This window comes from Schistocerca serialis, chromosome 6, assembly GCF_023864345.2.
Source record: "Schistocerca serialis cubense isolate TAMUIC-IGC-003099 chromosome 6, iqSchSeri2.2, whole genome shotgun sequence".
NCBI lineage: Eukaryota > Metazoa > Arthropoda > Insecta > Orthoptera > Acrididae > Schistocerca > Schistocerca serialis.
Genome location: NC_064643.1, coordinates 728158472 through 728174834, shown reverse-complemented (window position 1 = coordinate 728174834; position 16363 = coordinate 728158472). Strand labels below are relative to the sequence as shown.

The window sequence follows — 16363 nt, the reverse complement described above, 5'->3', positions numbered from 1 at the left end:
ACCTGCGGCCCTGTGAAGATTTTCTATGGGGGTTGGTTTCATGCAGCCTGTCACTATCCTGCATGTTTCATTCAAGCTAATATCTACCTTTTTTTGCGTGGGTGGATCTGCACCATACCGGGCAGGCATATTCGGCAGTTGAGAAGCACAAAGCTTGGGCTGAAGTTCTGACCACGGTACGTTTAGCACCCCATTTGCTGTTGGACAGCTTTCTTATTAGGGAATTTCGTGCTTCTACTTTTTTTGCGTGTTTTTTCGCAATGATATTTGTATGTCAATGTTCTGTCCAGCACGACACCAAGGTAGGTGGGAGTATCTGTGTGTTCTAGTAGTGTCCCATCCCAGGTAACACTGAGCCTGGACTTTGCCTGCCTCGAGTTCAGATGGAATGCACTCACTTGAGATTTGGAGGGATTGGGTTTTAGAGAATTCTTTTTGTAGTAGGTTGTCATTGTAAAAAGGGCGGTTTCTAGTTTCTCCTCGATGGCTTCAAACCTGTTGCCTTTAACTGTTATTGCCAGGTCGTCTGCATATACAAAATTGGATATCATTAAAGTATAATGTCTAATAATAGTTTCCACGTTGCGTAATTTCATTCAAATGGAGGAGGCGGTATCTTTCGAAGCCGTTCATCATCAATGAAAAAGATATTTCCGGGCAAGATACAAACATAAGGCTGTCCATAAAACCAAGAGATGGGTATATATCCCTTGGACTATGTTTCTACAGCAAAAGCTACCAGAGTGTACCGCTGTGTTTACTTTATAAGAAACTAGTAGTTAAGATTGATGGCTCCTGGCGAAACATTCCAGTCGCTGGGCTAAGCAACAAAAATTGCAGTAAATACAATATTATAGTAAATAACATCAAGTGCTGGAGATAATTCTATTAATTAATAAGAAACTCCCAGAATCTTTTACATGTATACGGCGAAATAACATCTGCAAGTAGCCAGAGGCGAACCTGCTACCTCTCCCAGGGCAGTTCATATGAGGCTTTATACCCGTGTTTCAGTACAGGGTGTTTGGGAATCCTCCTTATAAACCTCTATGACGCATCACACAGACGATTACTAGGTAACAACTCGAGAGGAAACATAACGAAATATCCATTTACCACCTAAGCACATTTGTTTGTATTAACACATTGCGTTCTGTATGTACCGTAAGCTTTTTTTTTTTAATAATGTAACACGTAATGTGTTCTTTCGAAATGTTACTTAGTGACTGTACTGTGTCGCGCCTTATTCAATTCCTCAAGTAGAAGTGGATGAGTTAAACATGCGAATTAAACCGTCGTAAAACGGAAATTTTATGTTTCCGGACATGGATTACTATTTAAAATGTTATGTACTTACTCCCTTCTGAAAGTCCTAGATGTTTGTAACGGGAATTTCCGAATACCCTGTATAACAATAATATGTAAGCCACATGGTATACAACGTTTACAAGTGTCTAAAGGCTGTGTTTGATATTTGTATTTAACTATAACAAATTACACCAAACATGACGTGCTTTTGATAGATTACGAATGAATCGTAGCAACGAAACGACATACATAAAAGTTATAATATGAAAAGCGTGACATACGAAGAAGCCTTTAATTAGCGATATCTAGTGTCCAGCCATTATATAGATCCTCAATACGCCAGTGTTTCGAAACAGATTGTATTCACAGCACGTAAATTATGACCTAAAAATCACCAAATACAGAATTCAGCTCCACATGACGTAACCCTGTACTTCGTCTCCTACGTTTTGCTTGTGACATAAAACATTGTGGCAGCACGTTGGCCAAGTTTCTCTTCACGAGGCAAAAATCTGACTCGGCATAATCTCCCTTTCGCGCTTCGCAGTGTGGTGGAACGTGAAATTCATCACTGTGACGTGACAAAACTTGACGAGCTACTCATCCACTAACGCTTTCGAATCCCGCAAGAGGATACCTCAGCACACTCGTCTCATATGAACCGATATTTATGCAAGAAAGTGTGTGTCTTTTTGATCGTCATTCGAAACCACTTAGGAAAGTACCTGTAGTGAAGTAAAGCTTGTTAACGTTGACGTAACTGTTCGCAAAAAAATCTGAGAAATGTGTGAAATCGAAGGGGGTGGCACATGGAATCCGCTGCTATGGAGTGAACGTGGACCAGCAGCGTCCTCTTACCACGCTCTGTCTTTCCATGCATCAACAAGATGGGCCGTGAATAGCGAGGCAAAACGTATTTCCTCTATACCCTAATTTATCCAAAAGAGCTAAAGAGTCAAATAAGACTTCTGTAAATGAAACTGCTTGTTAACATTCGTCGTACCAAGAGGAGGATTAGGGAAACTACTTCAAATGCGTTTATGTCATCATTCATCCATGCAGTACGTAATGACGCATGCTGCATGGAAGCTCTTCCTCGCCAGCGATTTCCAGCTCCTTTGTCTAACTCATCCTTTTGTGAACTGTTCCTACGTCAGGTTAACAAGGTGTATGGCAGACGGAGCTTTGTGTACCACCCCCGGCCCGCTCAATCCACCTTTCGTCATGCACAACGTCCCTCTCGTTGCGCCTGCCATTACGAGATGGATGAGCGTCTGCATGAATGCTTTCAGGGTTACTAAACGAACCCGTGACGAAAAGTGCTGCTCTTCTTAGGACCTTTATTTCCGCTATCAATCTTATCCGGTATCAATTCCCCACTAACGCGCAATATTGAAGGACTGACCGAATGGGAGCTTTGTAAGCGACCTTATCTGCGAGTGAGCTATATTTCCTCAGGTTTCTTCCCAAGAGTCTCAGTCTGGCATCTGTCTTTCCTACTATTTGTTTTATGTGCTCCTTTCATTTTAAGTCGCTCCATTACCCATACTCCCAGATCCGTTGTTCGGTGATTGTGTGATCATACACCAAAGGCGGACTTCCGCCTATTTATGTACTGTGCTTTGTACTTGGTTATGATGAAGGTTATGGGCCCCTGCACCATGAGTCCATCCTCTGCAGTATTCCTCCGTTTTGGTACAATTCTCTAGAGTTGCGACTTCACTATGGGACCTCCGACGTTGTTCAATAGGACATTCACATATATGAACAAGCGTTACGTCATTGAACACACTCTCTAATGGTGTCATTGAACACACTCTCTAATGGTGTCAAGGTGTAGCATTCTATCAAAGAAAGAAAGAATAAGAACGTAATTGCTCCAGCTGAAACGTACAACAAAAATATTACGTGTCCGCCCCTGTATTATCGTTTGACGAAAACCTCTATTCGAAATGTTGAACCGTTCACGAAAAGAGGGCTGCAACTTCTCGCGCAAATCACCCTGTATTCCTTGGCCAGCAATTTCGCGTTCAGTCCTGTATCACTACGAAAGCGGGATGCTTTATAGATTATTTCTCGCTTACGCTGACGTCAGCATCTGTCTGATGGGCGTGCTTGTGGAGGTGATAGAAAAGGAAAATTGCTTCGCATTTTGACACAGCGTTCTATCAGATGACTTACACTGCACTTGTGGAAACTAACGAACCGCTTCGCATGCGTTAAACCGCTAACCCCGTCACCTTCACGACATACCGCCTGTTGCGGTCGGCTGCGCGGAGGCATTAAGCCACAACCTTGAAAGCTCCAAGATGTTATCGGGCCCGTCCACAATTCACTAACCGTTTAATTCCGTCCGCTGTATCTGTGGAAAGGCCGGAAGACAAACGACGAGCGAGGCGACGGACGCAGTGAGTGGCTGCGATGTCAAATTAACTCTACGAGCTAATGGCTTAGTGCGAGTGCAAGTCACGTGGGCAGAGGGGGGAGATAATTGCGGCCCCTCACACCGGCGGCGCCACTGACGCCCGCGGCGCGATGCTACATTGTTTGTTGACCGAGGCAAGACGCCCGCCGGCTCGACTCTGCAATTAAGCTCGGCCTTAAGTACTCTTCATTCCGGGCTGTTCCCGTCGTAAATTATCTGCGCCGGAGCGCACCATTATATGCATGTACAATGTATCTTCCCCTCCTCCACATAAAATTAATTTCGGACAATCTGCCGTCCTCACTAATTCCCCAAAGTGCTGCAGATACGCTCTGGGTGTCTATTAACGAGGTTATGATCGGACGTGACACAAGCGTAAGAACCGGTAGTCTGCGCAGTATAATTGCCATCCACAGCACCAGCTGGAACTTAACTACAGCTGTGCCATCCGTTCTCCTGGGAACTGGACATAGAAATAAATCATAGTCACTCTTATTACAAAAGCTAAGGTAACATTTCGTTCCAGGAAACTAGTGCAATATAGGACATGTCGTAGACATTAGAAACGTAGTAAACAGTTAAAATTTTCGTGAATATTAAGCGGTAGACGGAAATGCGTCGGTTCATCATTATTAAAAAGTTGTTTGATGTATTGTTATGATGATTGTTATAACTACAATAAAAATAAGTACAACAACAACAATAATAATAATAATAATGATAATGATAATAATTAACTTCTCATGGTTGGGATTCACAGTCATATAATATTTCTTAAAAGACCTCATAGTCGCCGTTGACTGTATAAAGTATTTATTGTTACTATTGCAATTTCGGCCTTATGGCCATTTTCAATTAACACTGCAAAGTTACATTCTGTCAGAATATAAAACTGACATGAATACATGTCGTCGTCAAAACGCTGCCTTTTGACAAGAGTCCCACAAGATCTGGTGAGTACGACACTTATTACATCGTAATATGTTGTTAAATGTATACTGAACTGTCGATGTTACCATCATTCTAATAATCTATCACACATGTAAATGTATTTTCGCGCTAACTGACTTAGCTCTACATGTTGTCAGTGCACCTGTACTTGTACGAGTATGTGTGACATTATTAGAACGATGGTAACATCGACAGTTCAGTATATATTTAACAACATATTACGATGTAATAAGTGTCGTACTCCTCAGATCTTGTGGAACTCTCACAGTCAAAAGGCTGCATGTTGACGACGACATGTACTATAGTTTTATATTCTGACAGAACGTAACTTTGCAGTGTCACTTGAAAATGGCCATAAGGCCGAAATTGCAATAGTAACAATAAATACTTTATACAGTCAACGGCAACTATGTCTTTTAAGAAATAATAATAATAGTAGTAGTAGTAAACACCATCCAGGTTAATTGTCTGTCACGACTGTTTGTCATCGCTTTGAATCCACTATCGATAATTGTAATTACGATCTTGGACTATCAGTCAGAGGACCAATGTCTACTACCCATCGATGACCTGAAACTACATGGAAAATCTGAAGCTGAAATCGAGTACTGACCAACACAGCTTGAATATTTAGCACTGCCATTAACATGAAATTTGACAGTGACAAATGCGCCACAGCAGCACTGAATAAGGGCAAGATCACAAAATTTAAAGGTATAGAACTAACAAACGGACAAGCCTTTACCAACCACCAGTCTGAAGCCTGTAAATACTTGGGTAGCTTTCATATGGATAGCATAAAGCACCCGCAAGTGACAAATATCGTGAGCAAAGAATACATCTAAGAGATATTTTGAAATGAATAATTTATTGAGCATATTGCAGTAGTGCTTGAGAGACAATGGCAGGCAGTTCCAGCATCTCCTTGTATGACAAAATTTATTCGCATAGTACTGCGATTGAGCGACACGACATCTGATTCGCCGGACAACCGTCGGTCTGCATTTTCAGGGTGTATACGACCGGTGACATCCGGGAAAAACTCGGGAATTTTTCATTGTTTTAGTTACCAGTTAAATTTTTGTGATTTTCACTGGTAAGAACAAATACTCTAACGAAGGATATTACTGTATCGCTGGGCGCCACTATCTAAATTGCTCTGGTTCGGAAATATCTTAGATCAAGGGCTGATGCACAGAGCAGTCTGAGTTGTAGTGGGGAGGTGGGTAGCGTCCATGTGACCTGTGTTTACGTTTAGTGATTTTGCTGTTTCCTCTTCGTTTATTGCTCTCACATTAAATGAAAACAAAACGGATTTCTGTGGCCGGGAGCTACCAAATGAATTTAAATACGTTCGTATTTACGGGAGGATAAAGTGTGTTGTTAGTCTCAGGTTTTATTTCCGCCTTTCTGACAGTCAAGCATTAATCGCCTTGCAGAACAATGAAGTTATTTTTGTCGGTTTGCTAAAGAGATTTGGCTTTTATTAATATTTTGCCGTGAGGCAGTCAATTTATTTGAAACGAAGTGTTTAATTTCACACTGTTGGCTAGTTTCAATTGTTCGCTGCATTTCAATTGCACCTTTTCCATCTTCTAGCTCGTATAGGATTATGCCATAATAAAGAACCAAACATGAGATAATACAGTACTGGTACTCAAGGAAATTTACATCCGAATCTGGACATGCGAATGTGTACTATAAGCTGAATTATGCAATGTTGGGTTCACGAAATTCCGATGCTCTTAGAGTATACTCTGGTGCCTTGTATTTTTTATGACATAATGTAAGATCTTTTAATGTTTTACACGTACGAACATAAGGGCTTCCTACGTCGTCGTAGCTGAGCAAGCGGGGTGACGCCTGTTATCTGGCGCTCTCTGGCAACTGCTGAAACGAACCTATTTCTAACAGGTTACGGCAAAATATTGCGAATGGTGGTTTGAATTAGTTTCAAAGTAAATTTCCTTTTACGCAAGGTGATCTATGTGCGAGAATGTACTATGAATGACGGAGCGTTTGACTCTCATATAAAAATCAACTCATTGAAGACGATACATTTAGAAGGTTCAAATGGCTCTGAGCACTATGGGACTTAACATCTATGGTCATCAGTCCCCTAGAACTTAGAACTACTTAAACCTAACTAACCCAAGGACATTAGACACATCCATGCCCGAGGCAGGATTCGAACCTGCGACCGTAGCAGACGCGCGGCTCCGGACTGAGCGCCTAGAACCGCTAGACCACCGCGGCCGGCCATTTAGAAGGATTTCGAGCCCAGAAGAGCAAGCATTTATGTCGTTATTAAACATTTTACTGTCACATTTGTGTGATGTTAAGTGTAACACGCGCAAAAAGATCAGCATTATATGTGGAAGTTTAGCTTCTCTTGCAGCTTATTAATCTTCGAGACCAATATTATTTGTGAAGGCTTTGTTGTTCTTGTAGCTACACTATATATATTTAAACCATTAACTTTTCTTTTTTGTGTGTTCGCGCTACTTGAGAGTGCTCTCCCTATTGGTTGACTACGTCACGTGTCCTATGCTGTCATCAGCTGGCTAGATCACGTGACATGAGCTATGACTGGCTTACAAAAGCGCGTCGCCCTCTCGAGTTATTTGCTTCGACAAGTAACGTGCAGTGTTTGGTGGAATTCGAATTTATACCTCCGTAACACGAACAAATGCAGCGTACATGTTGCTGCACATCAAAGATCTTTCCAAAACGTGGTTTTTTTTCCCCCTTGGGTTTCGTTTTCAAAAGTGCCGGCAAATTCTACGTCTGTGTAGAAAACCATAAACATTCTAAGGATTGATAAGTTTTACAGTGCCGAGGAAAAGTATACTTTCACTTAACACGGAAAAATTGTATTTTCACCCGGGAAATCCGGGATTTTTTTCCTTGGAAATACGGGATTTTTTTTCCTTGTCCATGTATACACCCTGATTTTATATGCTCTTAATTTCGGACAACGCCATCTGATTTGCTGCCCTAACAAGAAAACTGCTACTTTTAGCGTCTGATTTACTGATCCAGTTGCCTCGGCATCGACTGTTGCACAGGAGTACGTTAACCCTTTCATGGACAAAATTCATTTTTTACAGATTTTTAAAATATTAAGGTGATAACAGTTTCTTTTCAGTCTATTATATTTTCACCACCAAAATATTTTTTAAGTTCTCCATTTTTTCACAACAGGAAGTGGGACACACATGTCCCATGAACCAACGCAAGATCCTTTTCTGCTGACGGACTGATTTTGTAATTTTATTTTTTTAGCCATAAACAGGCTTTTGCAGAGAATAAAATATCTACAAATTATACACGCATGTAATCTTTTTATTTGTGCAGAGCCAGTGTAAAAAACATTCATTACATTTCAGTTTTCATGATACATGATCAATACTTACAAAACTTTACATGCCATGAAACTTGGAAAAACATGGTGTGGCACAGAGTGGTACACCACAAGCAGTGCAAACAGCTTTTGTTCTCTTCTCTTTAGAGTTTGTGCTGCAGAATTTGCATCGCTTCCTAGTACATGTTTGCCTACGTTCACGAGCCGGACGTCATCTGGCACACTAGAGACTCCTCTGTTTGCTGGGAAGAAAGTGGGCATTGATCCCTCTTTTTCCTGGATGAATACCCATTAATCAATTGTCTTGCTAATCTTTACAAATAATGTCTGCTGGGACACATGTGTCCCACTAATTTCAATTCGATTATAAGATAGTACAGTCGCTGAGAAGTACATTCCACACTGTATTTGTACTAAAAAATGATTATTAAGTTAATAATAAGATGAATTACTTACTTCAGACATCGCTGGAAAGTGAGAAATGATGAAAACTGAAGAATGACACAAATAATTGGCGTTGCAGCGGCCATATATACACGCCAGTTAACAAAAGTAGTCACCGCTTCTCTATTGCCTTTGCAGTGCAGTCTTTTTTTCTTAGGTTCAGTACAATCGTCCCTAGATGGCAGCACCGTTCAGAGCTGGGTAATATATATCCCGACACTCGAACTGGCGCTCAAAGTTAGTGAGACATATATGACCCATTAACCACGAAAGGGTTAAGTTGTCTCGAGGCTACGGCAGACAGGTAGCCGGGACAGCGGGCAGAGCTATTCCTGACCCGCCCTCGCCGCCTGCCTCGGTCGGGCTTTCGACACGCGCCATGCCTGTGCCTGTGCCTAGGTATAGCTGTGCGGCTGCCAAACGGCCGCCAGGTGGCGCAGCTGCGCGTGTATCTCTGCCGAGACACGCACCGCCGCGTAATCCGGCCCGCGGACAGAAATACTCGGCCCGTGGCTCGTTCGACCCGCGATGACGGACTTACGTGCAGCGCTGCTGCCTCTAATTACGACATCGCCCGAACATCTTGCTGGAACGGCCGCTGCGCATAACTTACGCCTGTTCCACATCCGTATTACACAGCCCGAGCGACTTGTGTCTTCATTTTCTCCCCTTGCGACCGGTGTGAAATACCGGGTGATCAAAAAGTCAGTATAAATTTGAAAACTTAATAAACCACGGAATAATGTAGATAGAGAGGTAAAAATTGACACACACGCTTGGAATGACATGGGGTTTTATTAGAACCAAAAAAAGAAAGTTCACAAAATGTCCGACAGATGGCGCTGGACAGCAAAACGTCAGTGACTCCGCATGACAATCGTGTATAAAAGGAGCTGTAATGAGAGAGAGAATCAGATGCGCCAGCAGTCGCAGCATGTTGACGTTACCTGAAAAGACGCTTTTAGTGAAGCTGTACTATCAGAATGGGGAATGTGCTAGTTCAGCGTTACGATCCTATCGCCATAGGAAGGGGCTTCGAATGGGGAAAGGTCCGTTGACAAATGCAGCTGTGGCGAGAATGATTTCGAAGTTCGAAGCCACGGGTTGTTTAGACGATAGACCCCGTAGTGGCCGACCGAGCAAGAGGCGTAATGCTGCTGAGACAGTTCAAAAAGAAATGGAGACTGTAGCGGGTTCGTCTATACACGGGGAAGTCAGCGCTCGTGCAGTCGCACGTCACACCGGCATTCCATACACTACTGTTTGGTTGGCACTGAGGCGTACCCTCCGATGCTATGCGTACAAAATCCATCGGCATCATGAACTGTTATCTGGCGATTTAGTGAAGTGAAGGGCATTTGCGGTATGGGCGTTTCAAAAGAGGGCGGAAGATGACTGGTCGAGTAACGTGTTGTGGACCGACGAAGCTCATTTCACGCTCCGAGGGTCTGTCAACGCCCACAACTGCAGAATTTGGCTACCGAAAATCCTACAACTGTCGTGGAAACTCCACTGCATGGCGAGAAAGTCACGGTATGGGTTGGATTTACCACATCTACCGTTATCGGGCCTTTTTTCTTCGAGGAAATGCGTGATTCTGGTTTTGTAACTGCTACCGTGACGGGTGAGAGGTACGCCGATATGTTACAGAGTCGCATCATCCCCAGCCTGGCTGATAAACACCTGCTGGAACGTACGATGTTTATGCAGGATGGCGCTCCACCCCATATTGCTAGACGCGTGGAAGATCTCTTGCGCGCGTCGTTTGGTGGTGATCGTGTGCTCAGCCGCCACTTTCGTCATGCTTGGCCTCTCAAGTCCCCAGACCTCAGTCCGTGCGATTATTGGCTTTGGGGTTACCTGAAGTCGCAAGTGTATCGTGATCGACCGACATCTCTAGGGATGCTGAAAGACAACATCCGACGCCAATGCCTCACCATAACTCCGGACATGCTTTACAGTGCTGTTCACAACATTATTCCTCGACTACAGCTATTGTTGAGGAATGATGGTGGACATATTGAGCATTTCCTGTAAAGAACATCATCTTTGCTTTGTCTTACATTGTTATGCTAATTACTGCTATTCTGATCAGATGAACCGCCATCTGTCGGACATTTTTTGAACTTTTTTTTTTTGTTCTAATGAGACCCGATGTCATTCGAAGCATGTGTGTCGATTTGTAACTCTCTATCTACATTATTCCGGATTTATTCAGTTTTCAAATTTATATTGACTTTTTGATCACCCGATATTTGCCGAATCGACCGTTGGCGTTGGACGTTTTGACTATGCATTCGCTGTGGTTCCTGCAATCGTCATATATTTACTTTTTTCACTTCTCTCGTATTTTAACGAAATTAAGCAGTTCTTAGGAACAGCACTAAAGAACGAGATTTTTCACTCTGCAGCGGAGTGTGGGCCAATATGAAACTTCCTGGCAAATTAAAACTGTGTGCAGGACCGAGACTCGAACTCGGAACCTTTGCCTTTCGCGGGCAAGTGATCTACCAACTTCATATCAGCGCCAAGTCCGCTGCAGTGCGAAAATCTCTTTCTGGATACATCCTCCAGGCTGCGGCTAAGCCATGTCTCTACAGTATCCTTTCTTCCAGGAGTGCTACTTCTGCAAAGGTTCGCGGGAGAGATTGTGTAGTTTGGAAGGTAGGAGACAAGGTACTGGTAGAATTGAAGCTGTGGGGGCGGGTCGTGAGTCGTGCTTGGGTAGCCCAGATGGTAGAGCACTTGTCCGTGAAAGGCAAAGGTCCCGAGTTAGAGTCTCCGTCTGGCACACAGTTTTAATCTGCCGGGAAGTTTCAACGGTGTTATAATAGCAATACACGAACAATGAAAATAATGTCGATTTTCACTTCTGACTTCGCCTAGTTTACGGATACGGTGCTTCTCCGTGCCTTCTCCGTGTAACGAGTTGATTTCGCGGTACACTTCGAGAACCGCTCAGGTTTTGGCCTGTTGGTGCGACAAGTCGCGTCGCTACTATCGCTTTACATTTATTTTATGTTTAACTTAACGCATTTCCAATCGTTTCGATCACGTTTTGCTGATCCCAGGTGTGTTTGGGCACTGAGGCGACAAAAATCATGGGATAGCGATATGCACTTACACACGGAATGGTAGCCGAAGCTAGACGCATGGGAAATCGTTAGGGAAGTCAATATTCCGAGATCTGAGACAGTGCCGATTTCAGGCATTACCTCTCACTACGGACAACGCGCTTGTCGAGTCCATGCCACGTCGATACGCTACACTAGACTACGCCGGGCAAAGGGCGGTTCGACACGATAGTAAGAGGCATCCCGTGACTTTTTTCACCTCAGCGTATACGTAAGAAACATCATTTAAGGACAAAGTTTACTTCTTTACTGTAGGGTCAACAACGAAATTATCTGAATTAAACTATGCAAAGTGTTCTGGTGATGGGCTGGTTGCTGGGTGACATGGGTAGAGTGGAAAAGAGGGAGGGGTGGGAGCTGGGGGCGGGGCGAGCAAGTGACGGCCAGTGGCATCGAGCAAGTGAAAGCAAAGCTCTGCACTCTGGCCCAAATGGACCAATCCCGACCGACCGATCGCCGTGTCATGCTCTGCCAATGGCATCATTCGGATGCGGAGGCATGCGGACAGCACACTGCTCTCGCAGCCGTTGTCGACTTTCTAGACCTGTGAGCAGCTACTTCACACAAGTAGCTCCACAACTAACATCACGAAGCTGAGTGCACTCCGTTCCAGTCCTTCCACCAAAGAAAAATCCCTGGCAGTTACCGGGTATCGAACGTGGATACTCCACATAGCAGCCAGATGTGTGGACTTCTGAGACATGGTGGCGCACTTCAGTGGTATCAGCTGCGCCAAAATGTCTTCCCGTAGTTTAAGCCAGCCTCAGACGGAGGAAGATTCACGCGACAGCTCCAGCGCAAGCTCCGTCGGCTGCTAGTCCGCTTCTCTGCAGGGAGCTTCGCACGTTTTCCGTGATAGCGATGTAGCTGTTTCCTTTGTATGGTTCTCCGAGCGCTACCTGTACTAGCCAGTCAGGAATCCTGTTTGGGTGACAGCCTGCAAGGCGGTCTCTCAGAAAACACTGCACAACTGCGAGTGGCCCGTGACATTCAATTTTGCTCAAACGATTTTAAAGGAACATGGTGAAGTACCTAGCATTTCATTAATGAGTGTAGTTATTGTGATATGTAATAAAATAACGTACAGCATGAAATTTGAATAGTTTGCAATGAAAATAGCGATACCCATGAGTCTGTCTTTGGTGAACGTTAGGTCATGCATTGCTGCGTACAAAATATAGCGACAATGTTGAGTTATTCTTTAAACTTGGGAAGACATCCGTATCTCCAATCTCGATAAAATGGATTGTATGATGCGTACTCAGTTCCACTCGCGCGTGATGACGATAATTTTTGCAAACTATGGCATACAGAGAGAAAAGTATTTTCCCCTCACAGTTAATACGGAAAAATCTTGATTTACTGCAATATGCAAGGAATTATACTTTTTTTCAGTGGAATAATGTTATTTTTTAAGGGCAGCCAATAGCTGGTGAAACTAGAATTTCCGTGAGTTTTGTAACAACATAAATGAAGAAATGACATTTATTTTTGTACCGAGAATGGACTTTTGCAGGAACTATTGATCTGTCTTTCTCACAGTTGCTCATTTAGCAATGTACTATTTCACGAATGTGTTGCAATTTCAACTACATTAGAATACTAGATTCTCTATAACCTCTGATGTGTTTTGGCAAAAGAGCCACATTTTAAAATGGCAATAACAGAAGTGAGACATTACTCAGAACTCATGACTGATGAGGTATCTCTGGGGAGAAAAGGTCAGAAATCTGCTAACATAAATTTCCACTTCTGTTGAAATTCGTGTGTAATGCTATACCCCACTGTATTTTCAATAACAAATGGTTGGAAATGAAATTTGCCAAAGGATGTTTGTTATCTCTCGTCTCAATGGTCGGAGAAATATAGAAACAAATAATACCACATAGTACGTTATCTTTTAGTTGCTATCACTATACAGAACAGACTATTTTTTCACTTCATATATGTGTGTTTGTGAGCTGTACTGATAATCTGTTTTCACCTCGACGGCTAATTGACAGGAGTCTGCAAATTGAGGTCCTTGCATTGCGGTAGGTGGAATCGTTCTAATCTGGTTTTAGGTAACTCTGCAAGGACTCTGGTGGTTGATTCTTCATTACAAGTGACTACTTTTCATTAGGGTTTGAGACTCCGAGGTTTACGATGGCATTTCATTTCATGCAGGATAGGGAGGCAATCGTGCACCTGAACCAGAGTCCTGGCACGCTGATGCGTTATGTATGGTAAGTAGCTCTGTTAGCAAAATCCTCGGAAAGTACTTGATCGTTTTAGGGCTACATTAAATTTTTACACGATACTCTCATAAAAATTTGAACGAAATAGAAAATACTGTCGCTGAAGCCACTATCTTCACAGGTCCAGCAACTGGATAGGTCTCTCTCTCTCTCTCTCTCTCTCTCTCTCTCTCTCTCTCTCTCTCTCTAAGCTCTCATACCAATGATCCTAACCGATTTATCCATTCATTTTAAGCAACTTCAACTCCCAATCAAAGTTGTGTTTGCTGTACCAATAAACAAGGCTCAAGGTCTCAGAGAAGTGTGAAGAAGTGATGGACAGAGGGGGAAGGGCTGAAATAGTCACAACAGAGAAGGGGGAGGGAGGAGAAATGGACAGATAGGGGGGGGGGGGGAAAGAGAAGGAATTAGGAGGTACGTCGAGTCCCCAGACTGGCGGCTCCGCCAGTGTGCTACATGGTTACTCACCGGCCAGCATGGCGAGCAGCAGCAGCAGCGGTCCTAGCAGGGGCGCGGCAGTGGTCGTGGTCGTGGCCGTAGCACGGGCGCGCGGCCGCGCCGCCATCACCGCCCCCGCATCGTCACCTGCGCCCCGCCGAGTGCATCCTCTGCAACACAAAGACAACAACTTGCATCAGTCTGCAGTCCTGCTGGCCGCAAGCGCGGTAAATCTGATGTGCTGCTCTTATCCACGACAAACACTCTTATCTGTAAAGGTTTTATATTGTTTTAAACATTTTGTTACAGACACAGAAAGACACAGAAAGACACAGAAAGACACAGAAAGACACGGGAGGGGGGGGGGGGGGGGAGGAGAGAAGCGTGAATGCAAAACCCTCGTGTTGCCCAAAGCGTACTAATGTTTACACAGTGTCTCCCAGTTCCATTAGAATTGGGGATGTGATGGTTCAAATGGCTCTGAGCACTATGGGACTTAACATCTATGGTCATCAGTCCCCTAGAACTTAGAACTACTTAAACCTAACTAATCTAAGGACATCACACAACACCCAGTCATCACGAGGCAGAGAAAATCCCTGACCCCGCCGGGAATCGAACCCGGGAACCCAGGCGCGGGAAGCGAGAACGCTACCGCACGACCACGAGCTGCGGACAACTGGGGATGTGAAAAATAAGCCAGGTATTATGTTCACAAAATCACTGTATGTCTTCAAAATAGTTTTCCCCTGAGTAAATAAACAGGTAAAATCGTTTTCAAGTGCTCTGAAACAGACATTTTAATTCTCTTTTTGGAACTGCATGTAGTACAGCAGTACAATTCTCTTAGATGTCCTCTTTTGCATCGTGTCTCCTTTACTGCAAACTTCAATTTAGGGAGCAATCTGAAGCTGGCTGAGGCAAACCCGGCGAATACGGCGGATGATCCAGGACTGCGATACAATTTGCTGGCAAAAACACACTCTAACAATGTTCAGCTTGGGGGGCTGGGTCACTTTCGTGGAGCAGGTGCCAGGAACCTGTCTCTCGGTATTCGGAACGTATTCAAAGAATTCTCTGCCACAAACGACGGAGCAATCAAAAAACTTGCGTTGCCTCGCTGCTCCACCGCCATTTTCCGACAAGTATCAGCCACGTACTGTTACACTCGCAGTCAAGACGCCTGCTGCAGAGGAGCTAGCACTTTTCGACATTCTACACAGGTGTTGTTGAAACTTCTAGGATCGTAACGCCACAGCTCGCCACGAGATAGCACTGGAGTTTGAAATTTCACACCAGCATTCCTAAAGGAACTGGGAGACACTGTGTACATGAAACATCAATACTGCCCATATGATGTAATGATATTAAAAAAAAAAAATACATTTCTTCATGAGTGTTGAGGCTACTGCTATTGTTAAGCCGAAATGTAGAACTTCTGAAACAAACTCCAGTGCCAGTGTGTTATAAAACCTACAGGGTGAGAATCCTAAGTGTAATACACGTCCAAAAGAAGCCGCCAGTAAGACCCATGCTCCACTTGTTGGACACTTTTCGTCAGTCCGACTCTTATGTCGAGTTAATAGTAGCGATACGAAAGGTACAAAGAAGAGATGCATGGATTTGTTGCCAACGTGAGTGTGCGACAGAAATGCTCAACGAACTACAGTGGGAGACATTACAGGGAAGACATTGCACTTGTTAAAATACCCGGACTAGTGAGGTAGGATGAAGTTCTTGTTGAAACCCCACGTATCATCCCCCGTCTACGGGGAGGGGTCATAGCGTTTTTGAAGGGTCCGACGTACACAGCTGCTCTCTACTGACTGAACTAAAATTCCATTCCCGCGTACTCCCGCGCCGACGCGTGCTGTCGCATGATTTGAAAATTCGACTGCAATTCCCCGTTTGTCGGCTGCTGTCGACCGCTGTTGCTGTCGCCCTATGGTGGAAGATCGGTACACATCTTCAGTATCGGAATCTAGATGCCGTTACTTTCATCTCTCTCTCCCCCTGCCCCCCACTCCCACTCCCCCCGCCTCCTCTATCCGATTAAAATTAC

The 16363-nt window shown here is 44.0% G+C and overlaps 1 protein-coding gene across 1 annotated transcript in view; it reads right to left on the bottom strand.

Annotated features, from left to right (window-relative positions):
* Window positions 1–16363, bottom strand: part of LOC126485050 (repulsive guidance molecule B-like) — a 343575-nt gene that overhangs the window by 156537 nt on the left and 170675 nt on the right. Inside the window, exon 3 of the mRNA XM_050108651.1 lies at window positions 14332–14471. Coding sequence (XP_049964608.1) covers window positions 14332–14471 — 140 coding nt within the window. The remainder of the gene's footprint in view (window positions 1–14331; window positions 14472–16363) is intronic.